General features: G+C 38.6%; 1 protein-coding gene across 1 annotated transcript; it reads left to right on the top strand.

Annotated features, from left to right (window-relative positions):
• The first annotated feature begins 6,500 nt into the window (after positions 1-6,500).
• Positions 6,501-9,089, top strand: LOC112794931 (uncharacterized). The gene is made up of 3 exons (XM_025836895.1): positions 6,501-6,642; positions 7,915-8,325; positions 8,434-9,089. The coding sequence occupies exons 1-3, from the start codon at positions 6,501-6,503 to the stop codon at positions 9,087-9,089; spliced, it is 1,209 nt and encodes a 402-aa protein (XP_025692680.1).
• The last annotated feature ends 3,831 nt before the right edge of the window (positions 9,090-12,920 follow it).

Genomic DNA, 12,920 nt, shown 5'->3' with positions numbered 1-12,920 from the left:
AGTGAGGAAGACAATCAAGAACGTCCAAACTCAAGGGAAACAGAGAGGCACATAAAGGACAAGCTCATTGAACCACCAATTCCAAAGGCTCTGGATGAAGATCAAACTCCAAAAATCACACTGCAACCATGTCTTGACATCCAAGAAGTGAAGGCAACTAACAAAAGCACCAATCCTGTCCCTAAAAGCAAGCTCAATCAAGCCAAATTCAAAAGGAAGCTTGCTGAGGAAAGACCAAGGCAAGGGACAGTAGCTGAATTTTCTCCCCCCTTGAGGTCATTCCTCTTAACAAACTGGAAGAAGAGGAAGAAAGTGAAGAACAGGTAGACAGTAGGTACATTTCTTCCCTTTGTTTTGTTTAAATTCAATAAATTGGCATATGGTTACATTCTAAGTTCGGTGTTGCCTTGCAACAAAATTGTTTTCAATCTTTTTGGATGATTGCATCAAATCAAAAATGAAAGTGACGCACCAAGATTCTAAGTTTGGTGTGCCACTTATTTTTCTATGCAATTCATTCAAGCAACACCACTTGGTTACATAATCATAACGCCGCTGCAGTGTTATTTTTTTAGTTAGACAATTTTAGTTTTCTTGATTGTTTTAGTCATTTCCTTGTTTTTAATGCTTTCTTTTATTAACTGTGTTTGTTAATACATCACCCAAAACATCCTTATTCATGACAGACTCTTCATTTGGTGATTGTATTTAACATATAATAGTTTCTTTTGTTTAGTTTTAGTTCAAATAAAATTGACATATGGTTGCATTCTAAGTTTGGTGTTGCTATGCAACAAAATTTGGTTCAATGTTTACTAGATACTTGCATCAATTCCAAGTGAGAGTGTCACACTAAGTTTGGTGTGCCACTTATTTTTTTTATGCAATGTATCATGCACACCATCTTATGTTTGCAATCATAGTGTTTTTGTTTCTCCGTGCCTTGATTGTTATCTTTAATTTTGCTTGCAACACATGTAATGCTAACATTTCATTGTGTAAGACATTCATGATCCATCTTAGCCCCATAGCCATTATTCTAATTGTTGCTTGAGGATGAGCAAGCATTCTGAGTTTGGCAAGGGAAAGAGGAAGAATAGAGGAAAAAGGACAACAATAATGAAGATGAACTACAAGGTTGTAGAGTTCCTTTTCTTCTCATTTATTTCCAGCACTTTAAATTGCATGATTATCTTTATATTTTCTGTATGCATGTGTGGTATGACTAAGCATAGCTTGAATTTGATTTACAACATGGTGCTGTACCATTATGACTACCAACTTGAGTTTTGTGAGTTCAAAAGCAGTAAAGCATCATGATCATAAACAAACAAAGAATTAAAGAAGAATTTGGCATGTGCATACAAGTATTGGATAGCTAGTACGATTAATTGTTGCTCAATTGCATTGGATTTTATTTAATTGAAGTTTTTCATCTAGTACATTTTATGAAATCTTTTGAAATCATGAAAACCTTGAAGAAGCAAATACAATTAAAGCAAGAAAAGAAAAAGGGAAAGAATGAGAAAGCTGAAGGCTCTGAGTACCAATGGCAATTTATTTGCTAAGTGCTTGTGGTGTTTATATATCAAGCCAAATGCTTGAAAACAAAACACTTAGAAGTCAAGGCTAGGCTCAAGTGCAAAAGCACTCCCTCAAAGCTCAAGGTTCTGAGCATCAATGATTAGAGAGTCAAGAAAAGAAAAGAAAAATGAGCTTAATGAAGTCCTCTAATTAAATGCTTGTGGTGCTTATGTATCAAGTGGTAATACTTGAAAACAAAGCATTTAGAAGTCGTAGCTTTGTTATTAACTCATGGGGCAAAGCACCCAAAAGGAGAAGCTAAAAAAAAAAATCAAAAGCTTGTTTCAAGGAAGAATTATAAGAAAAAGATTTCATAAATTGAGCTAGATAGAAGTATCAATCATTTACATTTCTTTTGTGATTGTAGCATGCTTAGAAAACTAGCTTACCATGAACATTGAGTTGCTATTCTTCTTACCTTGGATTGTCAATCTTTATTGCATGATTCTTTTCTTGCTTGGGGACAAGCAAGGTTTAAGTTTGGTGTTGTGATGACATGTCATCATATACCTAATTTTTCTATGCTTTTTCATACAAGAAATTGATGAATTGTGCTTAAATATTGAATGATTTTGTACTTAAATGATATATTTTCTTGATATTTTAATTTTATAAATCTTGTAGAAAATAAGAAGAAAAAGAAGCAAAGAAGCACAAAAAAAGAGAAAAAAAGAGCTTTGGGGTACACTTTGAAGTTGGGGTACACTTTGGAGCCTTAGGCCACGCTTTTAAAAGCGTGGCCCATGACCAAATCAAGGAAGGAAGCAGCCAGCACGCACACTGCCCTGCTCTTGCCAAGGGCAGGGCAGAATCGTGATGCAAAGTATGGTTGGAAGCAAGAATTTTCGCTAAGTTAAAATCTGGCCGCTCACAGCATGACCATGCCTACTTCAAAGGGCTATAACTTGAGCTACAGACGTCCGATTGATGTGCTTCTAGTTGCGTTGGAAAGATGACATTCAGAGCTTTCCAACGATATATAGAAATCCATATTTGGCGTACAATTGAGACAGGAACAAAAGGCATCTTTAAAGGCAAAAAAAAAGCAAAAATAAACCAAGGAAAAGAAGTAGCGTGTGCATCCACCAAGTCTCGAACGCGGAGCTTCATCTTTTGGAAACACTGCCCTGCCCTCTGCGAGGGTAGGGCAGCATTTTGGTGATGCACACACATGCACCAATCTGGCGCACCAAGGGAAGGCTCGGCAGCATCATTCTGGCGCACAGGCATCACCCGGCAGCACCAGTAGCACCATTCTGGCGCACCAAAAAACTCTGCCCTGCCCTCCGCGAGGGCAGGGCAGCATCCTGCACACACCAACGCACCACACGCACGCACCATGGGCCAGATGCACAATTTTCTGCCCTGCCCTCCACAAGGGCAGGGCAGCCTCCTGGGAGTGTCATGGGCCAAAAATCAACCAAAATTCAATTTAATTCAATTCCTCACCAAATTGAATCAAGGCCAACCAAACCCATTTCTCCTCAAATCCAAAGCAAGCTAAGCCCACATCATCACTCAAAGGCACATGGATCAATTAAATTAGGATTTTTATTTTTGTAATTTGTTTTAATTTCATTTCATTTTTCATTTTGTAAAGCCTATATAAGGCATCATTTCCATCTTTGTAGAGGAGGCTAGCACACTAGGGAGTATTAGGAATTGAGAGTTCTCTCGTCTTAGTTTTCATTTCTGTTTGAATTTTGGATCAAGAATTAAAGGAATTCTGTTTCACTTGATCTGAAATCTCTTTGTTCTTCTTCTGCATTGAATCTGAGTTTTCTTTACTGCTTCCATCTCATTTTCTTTTTCAAATTACTTCTCTGTTGGATCAAGGAAGGAATTGAGATCTAGACTTGTTTTCTAGTCTCATTAATTCCCTGAGATCCTCACTTGTCTCTTTAAATTTCACAATTGAGCTTAATTACATTCTGTGCTGCTTCTTCAAGCAATTTTCCATTTCTGTTTAAATCTGCTACACTTATTTCATCTTTTACTCCTCTGTTTGATTGCTCTTTACATTTTCTTGTTGAATTTTAAATTCCCTGAACCCAATCCCCTTTACATTTGATGCAATTTACATTTCTTGTCATTTAAGATTTTGCCAATTTACTTTTCTTGCTCTTTAAGTTTCCTGCCACTTTACTTTCTGCAATTTAAGTTCACTACTATTTACATTCTGCTGCAACAAATCTCACTCACCAATATTAGCTTGACTAAACTAATCACCCACTAAAATTGCTTGATCCATCAATCCCTGTGGGATCGACCTCACTCTAAGTGAGTTATTATTACTTGATGCGACCCGGTATACTTGCCGGTTGGATTTGTGTGTTGGAAATTTGTTTTTCCACAAAAACACCATCAGTAATTAGCCGTCTAAGATGAGTATTTTCAAGCTGTAGTTCGAGCAAGATAACTCTCTCGAGAATCACAAGAAGTCATGTAGAAAATTGTCATACTCTCGTTCCATCCAATTCATAAGATTATGAATGAAAACAATCCTTAGAGTTGAATTAAACATAAATTAAAATAGAAGAATAATAGTTATAATCAATAGAAATAAACAGAGCTCTTAACCTTAACCAAGAGAGGTTTAGTTGCTCATACTTACAAAGAAAACATAATTCCCTAATGATGCTTGATGCGAGATCCCTGATGCCCCGAAAGGGTGCATCTTATTCCTTTAAATATTAATCCTAGTAATAAATGTTAGACCTAAAAAAAGATATTATTCGTAAATAAAGATTACAAAAGGAAATAAAATAAAACTAGGGATTGCTAAATTCAATTGAAGGCCCAAAGAGGGGGTGACTTTGGTAGACGGCACTTGGTAGACGGCAGCAGCAGTGAGCTCAAAGGGGGCAAGGGTTGCAGCTTCAGTAGTCTCTGGGACAGTGAAGGTGATTTGGCCAAAGCTAGGAAGAACAAGAGGAAGGAGAAGAAGAAGGAAAGAGGGCGATGTCACAGTAGCTCGGTGGTTGCTATTGATGAACCACTATTTTATGACTTATTTTGGATCAAACCGAGTGGATTCTATCAACTTTACTCATACTTATCCATATAATTTGCATGTTTTTAAGTTTCCTTCCAAATTTTGTGCTATGATTGAAACATGCTTCCTAGGCCTAAAAATTACAAATTTTTAATCCTCTATTATTATCATTCGAAACCGTGATATGTGTGTTAAGTGATTACAGGATTTATAGAGCAAAAATGGCATAGAACATGAAGAGTAAGCATGCTAAAGTGGAAAAAACACAAGAATTTGAATATTCGAGGAGCCGAAAGCAACGCGCGTGCATGGCTGAGGCGCACGCATGAGCAGGCCATCTTCCAAGCGACGCCTATGCGTGACTGATACGTATGCATGGCCAATGCAGAGTTCAATGACGCGTACGCATGACTGACGCGTATGCCTGATGAGCGTCACGTGTTGCAATTAAGGGAATTCACCAGGGGCGATTTCTGGGCTTATTTTGGCTGAGTTTCAAGTCCAAAAATGAAGACAATACACTGGGAATAGATCTGGGACACAGACACTTTCACTTTAGCTTAGTTTTTGAATTAGTTTTGAATTCTAGTGATAAAAGCTTCTACTTCTATCTAGGGTTTTGATATTCTTAGTTACTTTTCAGTTGGATCTACAGAGAAGCTGTGGTTACCTTCATTTCTAGTCATTTTTCTTATGGTGTCTTCTCCAATTCCTTCAGTACTATTTTCTATTTGGTTACTTGAATTCATGTTTGGATCTTGTTACTATTGAATTTTGTTAATGCATTGAGTTATTTCCATATTTATTGCTATTGCTTATTCTATTCTTGTTAATTATTTTCAGTGCTAATTTGAATTGAGTTATTTTTCTAGTTTTTATCATGTCTTTTATCTTTGCTCACCAAATGTTTGAGAAAATGTCATCCATGATAATGGAGTAGATTTCCTTGCTTGGTCTTGGGTTGAGCAATTAGAGCCACTTGAATTGTTATATTCAAGTGTTGATTGGTAAATGAAGATTGCCAATTAGCTTGAAACTCACCAACTCTAGCTCTTCTCTACGAAGTGACTAGGTCTTGTGAGCTAAAGTTAATTATTTCACTTGAATTTCCTTCAATCGTTAGAGGACAACTAAGTGAGAGCAATGAGATTTTACCATCACACTTGGGTAAAGACAATAAGGATAGAAATTCCGATTCTCACCCCTAACTAAGACCTTTTATATTGATTATTTTACAACACTTTCTAGTTATCTATTGCTCTAATTTCTAGATATTTATTTCTCTTATTTTCAACTTCGAAAATCTCCAGGAAATCCTTATCAATAAATTGTATCTTGTGTCAACTCCTAGGGAAATGACTCGGGATTCTACTCCCGATATTTGATTTTATTGGTGACATACATTTTAACTCTGACTAGAGGAAATCTTGGCGGTTAAGACTATACTTGCGACGTTGATTTGGAAAAACCCTTTTGGTAATTCTTGACCAACATTTATCCGCTTGACAAGTTTTGGCGCCGTTGCTGAGGAGTTGCATATATGTACCTTATTATTGGTTGGTGTAAATATATTTATATTTGCATAATTGCATCTTTTATTTGTGTGCTTTTTGGTTATTAGTAGTATTTATTAGTTATTTTGCTTAATATGTTTTGTTGCCATGAGCTCTATGTATCTTTTATTGAATGACGTGTTCATTACCGGATCCGAGCTTTGCCCCATTTGATCCTAAAATTGAAAGAACCATATCACAAATTAGGCGAGCTCGGCGTCGGGTTAGCTTCAGAGGGTGGTGAAGGGGTTTTCCCTAATTCACTAATCTTACCCGAGGTTGAATCCGAAGCGTCATTTGAGGAAGAAACTAACTTCTCTCCCACTAAATATATTGACATCTCTTCTATTAATTTAGATACCGATACCATGGCTGCTCCTAGAAGAATCACTCTTAAGGAGGCGGAAGCTTCGGATTTCACTCTCCAACCATTTCAAGCGCGTCATCCAAATTTAAATGCTGATTTTGAGCTAAAGACCTCATTGATTAATCTACTTCCTAAGTTCCATGGTCTACCCGCTTAAGATCCCATCAAGCACCTTAGAGACTTTCAAATGGCTTGTTCAACTGCTAGGTGGTATGGTGCGGATGAGGTTGCCATTTTCTCTTGAGGGAAGGGCAAAGGAGTGGTTCTACACTCAACCCAAGAATGTTGTCACTAATCGGGATTCGCTTAGAAGGAAATTTTTGGATAAGTTCTTCCCACCGGAGGTCACGGATAGATTGAGGAAGGAAATCTCTTGTGTCACTCAAAGTGAATCGAAAACTCTCTATGAGTATTGGGAACATTTTAGGAAGTTCCTTGATTCGTGACCCCATCACATGATTGACGAGTTGGTGCTTATTAGTTACTTTTCCCAAGGTATGAAGCCTCAAGATAAGATCCTTTTGGATGGTTTGAGTAATGGCTCTTCGACAAAGTACAAAATGACAGCAGAAGCGTGTCAACTTATCATCGATTAAGCCGAGTCTAGCCAACATGCAAGGCACAGGAATAATCATCCCAAGGCTATTGCAGAAGTTTCCTCTAGTACTGAGTCCGCCCTCACCACGACTTTAGGAGAAATGACCAATATTCTCAAGCAACTCTAACTCAATCAACAACAACCTCCACCTCCTCTACAACAACAATGTCAACAGTTGGTCCCTCAAATAGTATGTAGAATTTGTGCTAGTTATTTTCACTATACTAATGAATGTCCACAACTCCAAGAAGACAATACCTTGGTGGCTACCAATGCTTATTACAACCCTCTGAATCAAGGATACTATCAACAAGGTGGTAACTTTAATCAAGGTGGTAACTACAACCAAGGTTGGCAAGATAATCCAAATCAAGGATGGAGAGACAACTATAACCAAGAAGGAAGAGACAATGGTCAAACCAAAGGTGGAACAATAATTACCAACAAAATCGGTATCAATAAAACCCTTCTTACCAACAACAAAACCAAGGTCAAAAGTAACCACCTCACTAAAGGCAAGCTCAAGTACCTCAAATCACCCAACCACAAGCCCTATAAACTACCTATCCTTCTTCTTCCTCCAACCAAGATGAAACCCTTCGCACTATTCTTTAAGGGTAAAAAGAGCTTCAAAATACACTTACTTCTAGCCTCACCGGTCTCACCTTTACTCTCCAAGCTCTTATATCCCGTATGGACCAACCCTCTACCCCCAATTCTCAACCTTCACGCTCTAGTACACTTTCCTCCCAACCCTTACCTAACCCCAAGGGTGGAATCAATGCCATCACCTTGAGGTCTGACACTATATTGCAAGAGAAGAGTTCCGAGGAGCCAAGCTCAAGAGAAGCCACTCAAGATGAAGAGGTTGTTGAGGTAGAAGATGTTGAAGACAAGGATGAGGTACAAGAGATGGTTGATGAAGAAGTTGCCCAACCCAAGGATGGAGTTTCTAAGGAAGAAAATGTTTTAAAAGATGATATTCCAATTCCTTTTCCATACCAAGCTAGGAGGACTAAAAAGAAAGTGGAGCTAGATCCCAAGATGGTAGATATATTCAAAAAGGTTGAGGTAACTATTCCCCTTATTGATGCTATTCGCCAAGTTCCTAAGTATGCTAAGTTTCTAAAGGATTTGTGCATGAATAAGGAGAAGATTCATGATTTAGAAACTATTCCTTTGGGTAGCTCAATTTCTGCTTTGATGGGTGCTATACCGGAGAAATATGGTGATCCCGGCCCTTGTCTAGTTATTTGCACTATAGGTGGTATACAATTTGTTGATTGCATGTGTGACCTAGGAGCTTGTGTTAGCATTATGCTGTTATCTATTTAAGATGCATTGAAGCTTCCACCGTTGAAAAGGTCGGCAGCCCATTTTGTTTTGGCGGATAAAAGTATAATCTCAGTAGTTGGCATTGCGAAAGATGTCTTAGTGAGCATTAAGGGGTTGAATTTTCCAATTGATTTATATATTCTTGAGATTCCCCATAATGACTTTGGAAAACCATCATCTATCTTGTTAGGGATGCCATTCTTGAAAACCTCTTGGTTTAAATTGGATGCCTTTTCGGGTACCTACTCCTTTAAAATTGATAGAAGAGCAGCGAGTTTCAATCTTGATGAGGCTATGAAGCATCCACTAGAGGACCATTCTATCTTCCAGTGTGATATGATTGATGATATTGTGGCCAAAGTCCACCATGATATAGTTGATGAGAAAAACATGGTTCAAGGTGCAAGTGTGGGGATACCCCCTGAATATGATGAAGACACCTTGTCATCTCCAGTGATACCGAATAATCAACTGCCAAGCCATGAGCTACATATGGAGTTGAAGCCACTTTCACCTCACCTTAAATATGCTTATCTTGAAGACAATCAAAAGCTCCCGGTGATCATTGCAAAGGAGCTTACTTCCCAACAAGAGGAAGATTGCTTAATGTACTACGAAGGAACAAGAAAGCTATTGGGTGGAGTTTGGCGGACATAGTTAGTATAAGCCCCCAAGTGTGTGAGCATCGCATTTTTCTAGAAGAGGGAGCCAAGCCTATCCGTCAACCACAAAGGCAGTTGAACCCTACAATTCTAGAAGTTGTGAAGAAAGAAGTGACCCGACTACTTGAGGCCGATATTATCTATCCAATCTCGGACAATGAGTGGGTTAGTGATAAACCCTATTTGTAGGGTTTATCTTATGCTTCATTTAAGGGATTTTATGACCTTTTACCCACATTTATTCAATGAATTAGCATGATTTTGTGATTGTCTCCTTATTTGTGCTTAGATGTGAAAACATGCTTTTTAGGCCTTTAACTTGATGATTTTAATCTCCCTTTGATTCCACTAGATGCCTTGATATGCTTGTAAAGTGATTTCAGGTTGAAAAGGCTAGGAATGAATCAAATGAGTGAAAGGAAAGCATACAAAGTGGAAAAGATCATGAAAAGCCAAAGAATTGAACTCGCCCATGGACACGCGCCCGCACCAGGCGCTTATGTGCACCTTGCGAAATGGCCCATGGACGCGTACGCGTGCTGTGCGCGTACGCGTCGATGCTGATACTTGATTTTTAAGTGAATTCGCGCCCAGCAAATTCTCAAGAGTTGTGGGGCCCAATCCCAACCAACTTTGGCGCCAAAGATGCTATCTAAAGCCAAGGATTGAAGAGCAAAGGGACTTTGGATCATTTTTTACACATTAGGATTTGTTAGAAGTAGTTTCTAGAGAGAGAAGCTCTCACTTCTCTCTAGAATTAGGATTAGGCTTAGGCTTAGTTCTTAGATCTAGGTTTTAATTCATGCTTTCATCTTTTTCTACTTCTCAATTCTTTGTTGTTACATTCATCATTCTTCCATTCTTTTGTTGTAATTTCCTTTATGTTGTTCCTATGCTTTGTTGTAGATCTACTCTTGTTCCTTCTATTTTCTTTCAATTCAATTAGAGGTAATTCATAATAATTGTGTTTCTTTTAATTGTTGTTGTTAATTCATTGCAATAATTGTTATTAAATTTCATTCTTGTTGTAGATTTCATATGCTTTCCTTTTATGCCTCTTATGTGTTTGATAAAATACCTCTTTTAGCTTTAGTATAGATTTTGCTCCTCTTGGCCTAGGTAGAGTAATTAGTGACGCTTGAGCTGTCTAATTCCCTTGTTGATTGATATTTAGAAGTTACTAATTGATTTGGATACCACTAAAGCTAGTCTTTCCCTTGGGAGTTGACTAGGACTTGTGGAATCAAGTCAATTCATCCACTTGACTTTCCTCCATTATAGAGGTTAACTAAGTGGTAGCAATGAACAATTTGTGGTCACAAGTGAGGAGGATAACTAGGATAGGACTTCTAGTTCTCATATCTTGCCAAGAGCCTTGTTAGTTGTTAGTTTATTTTCTTTGCCATTTATATTTCTTGTCTAAAATCTCAAAAACCCTAAAATATCTCATAACCAATAACAAGACACTTTATTGTAATTCCTAGGGAGAACGACCTGAGGTTTTAATACTTCGGTTTATAAATTTTAGGGGTATGTTACTTGTGACAAACAATCTTTTGTATGAAAGGATTATTGCTTGGTTTAGAAACTATACTTTACAACGAGATTTCATTAGTGAAATTCTAAACCGTCAAAAATCCAATAATCAAAATGGCGCCGTTGCCAGGGAATTGCAATGGTGTTATGTTATTGGTTATTGTACATATGTGAATATTGTGAATATCTTGCTTTTTGCTTTATTTGCTAGTTGTAGAATTTTATTTCTCTTGTTTTCCATTAGATTTTGTTTCTTATTTTCTCTTTTCATCATGAATTCTCACTTTGGCTATGAGTGTGATTACAACTATGTTGTAGAAAGTGAAGATTACAATGAAGAGATGCATCAAGGATGGGATGACCAAAGGTGGGAGGAGCCATATGCATATGATCAATCCTCATGGCAACAACCTCCACCAATGCACTATGAAGAAGAGCCATTCTATTATGCATACCAATCCAATGGCTTTGGTGAATCTCCTTGTGATTTTCAAGAACCACCGCCATATGCTTATGAACCCCCTCCAACACAAAACTCACCGGCAAGTGTACCAGGTCGCATCAAGTAATAATAACTCACAAGAGTGAGGTCGATCCCACAGGGATTGATGGATCAAGCAACTTTAGTGGGTGATTAGTTTAGTCAAGCTAACATTAAAGGGATATTGGATGAAATGTAGCCAACAGAATTATAAATGACAGGAAACTTAAAGTTGCAGAAAGTAAAATTGCATAAAACTTAAAGTGCAAGAAAGTAAAATAGCTGAAACTTAAATTGCAAGAAAAGTAAATTGCATGAAAAGTAAAGGGGTTTGGGTGCAGGAAATTTAAAGGAAAGCAATAAGCAGCACTTATAATAATTGCAGAATAATTAAATTGCATGAAAAGTAAAAGGACTTGGGTGCTGGGAATTAAAATTCAACAAGAGAATGTAAGGAGCAATCAAGCAGATGAGTTACTTGCAACAAATCTTAAACAGAAAGCAGAATTGCTTGAAGAAGCAAACAGAAATTAAATTCAGATTAATTGCCAAATGAGGTTGAAGATCTCAGGAACTCAAAGAGACTAGAAAACAAGTCTAGATCTCAATTCCTTCCTTGATCCAACCAAGAACAATTGCAGAAGGAGAGAAGATAAATGAATTGCAGAATTAAAAGAGAAGATGAAGCAGTATGTGAATTTCAATTATGCAGAAAAAGTAAACAAGAGATCTCAAGGTGAGAATGAAACAGAATTTCTCCAATCTCACTCAAGATTCAAAGCAGATAAGAAAACTAAAGGAGAGAACTATCTATCCTAATGGAGCCCGCCTCCCTTCCGAGCTCTAATTGATGCCTTTATATAGGCTTTACAAAATAAAAAATGAAAATGAAATTAAACAAATTACAAAAATGAAAATCCTAATTTAATTGATCCATGTGCCTTTGAGTCATGTTGAGTGGGCTTTGTTTGCTTTGGATTTGAGGAGAAATGGGTTTGGTTGGCCTTGATTCAATTTGTTGAAGAATTGAATTAATGTGAATTTTGGTTGATTTTGGCCCATTTTGCTCCCAGGAGGCTGCCCTGCCCTTGTGGAGGGTAGGGCAGAAAATTGATGCATGGTGGTGCGAGTTGGTGCGGCCTTGGTGCGTGTGGTGCGAGTTTGGTGCGCCCTTGGTGCGCCAGAGGCTGCCCTGCCCGCGCCAAGGGCAGGGCAGAAAAGTTGGTGCTGCCAGGGTTGAGGAGTGCGCGCGTTGGTGCTGCCAAGGTTGAAAATTGGTGCGCCAGGAAGAAAATTGGTGTGCCAGGATGCGCGTTGGTGCGTGGGACGCTGCCCTGCCCGCGCCAAGGGCAGGGCAGGAAGAGTTTGATGCGCCAGGGACGTTGGTGCGCGCGGTTGGTGCTGCCAGGAACAAAACTTGGTGCGCGCGTTTTGCTTCTTGGTGCGCCACTTCAAATGCTGCCCTGCCCGCGCCAAGGGCAGGGCAGAGTTGCCATATTGCACGCCCGTGTTCGAGCCTGGGCGGATACACACGCTTCATTAATTTTCTTGATTTCTTGGCACGGCAATGGGTCTTAGAGCTTGGCTTCCTCATGGTTCTTTGTTCGAACCTTGTGGCATGCATGGGTGATGTTTTTTTGTTGAATTTCTTCCTTGTAGAGCCCAATTCTGCCCTCCACAAGGGCAGGGCAGAGTTTGCTTTCTCTTGGTCCCAAGGCACCATTTTGTGCTCTGCCCTTGTAGTGGGCAGGGCAGAGTTGCCTATTCTTGTTTGGTTCTCTATGTTGCTCTCCTAGAGGGCATTCTGCC

Source organism: Arachis hypogaea, chromosome 4 (genome assembly GCF_003086295.3).
Source record: "Arachis hypogaea cultivar Tifrunner chromosome 4, arahy.Tifrunner.gnm2.J5K5, whole genome shotgun sequence".
Taxonomy (NCBI): domain Eukaryota; kingdom Viridiplantae; phylum Streptophyta; class Magnoliopsida; order Fabales; family Fabaceae; genus Arachis; species Arachis hypogaea.
This window is presented reverse-complemented; position numbering and strand designations above follow the sequence as displayed.

Excerpts from the sequence above, each read along its gene's own strand:
- LOC112794931 (XM_025836895.1), top strand. The coding sequence starts at position 6,501 with ATGGCTGCTCCTAGAAGAATCACTCTTAAGGAGGCGGAAGCTTCGGAT. Across the intron at positions 6,643-7,914 it reads TCTACTTCCTAAGTTCCATG|AGAAGAGTTCCGAGGAGCCA; the intron begins GTCTACCCGCTT and ends CTATATTGCAAG. Across the intron at positions 8,326-8,433 it reads TGCTATACCGGAGAAATATG|ATGCATTGAAGCTTCCACCG; the intron begins GTGATCCCGGCC and ends TATCTATTTAAG.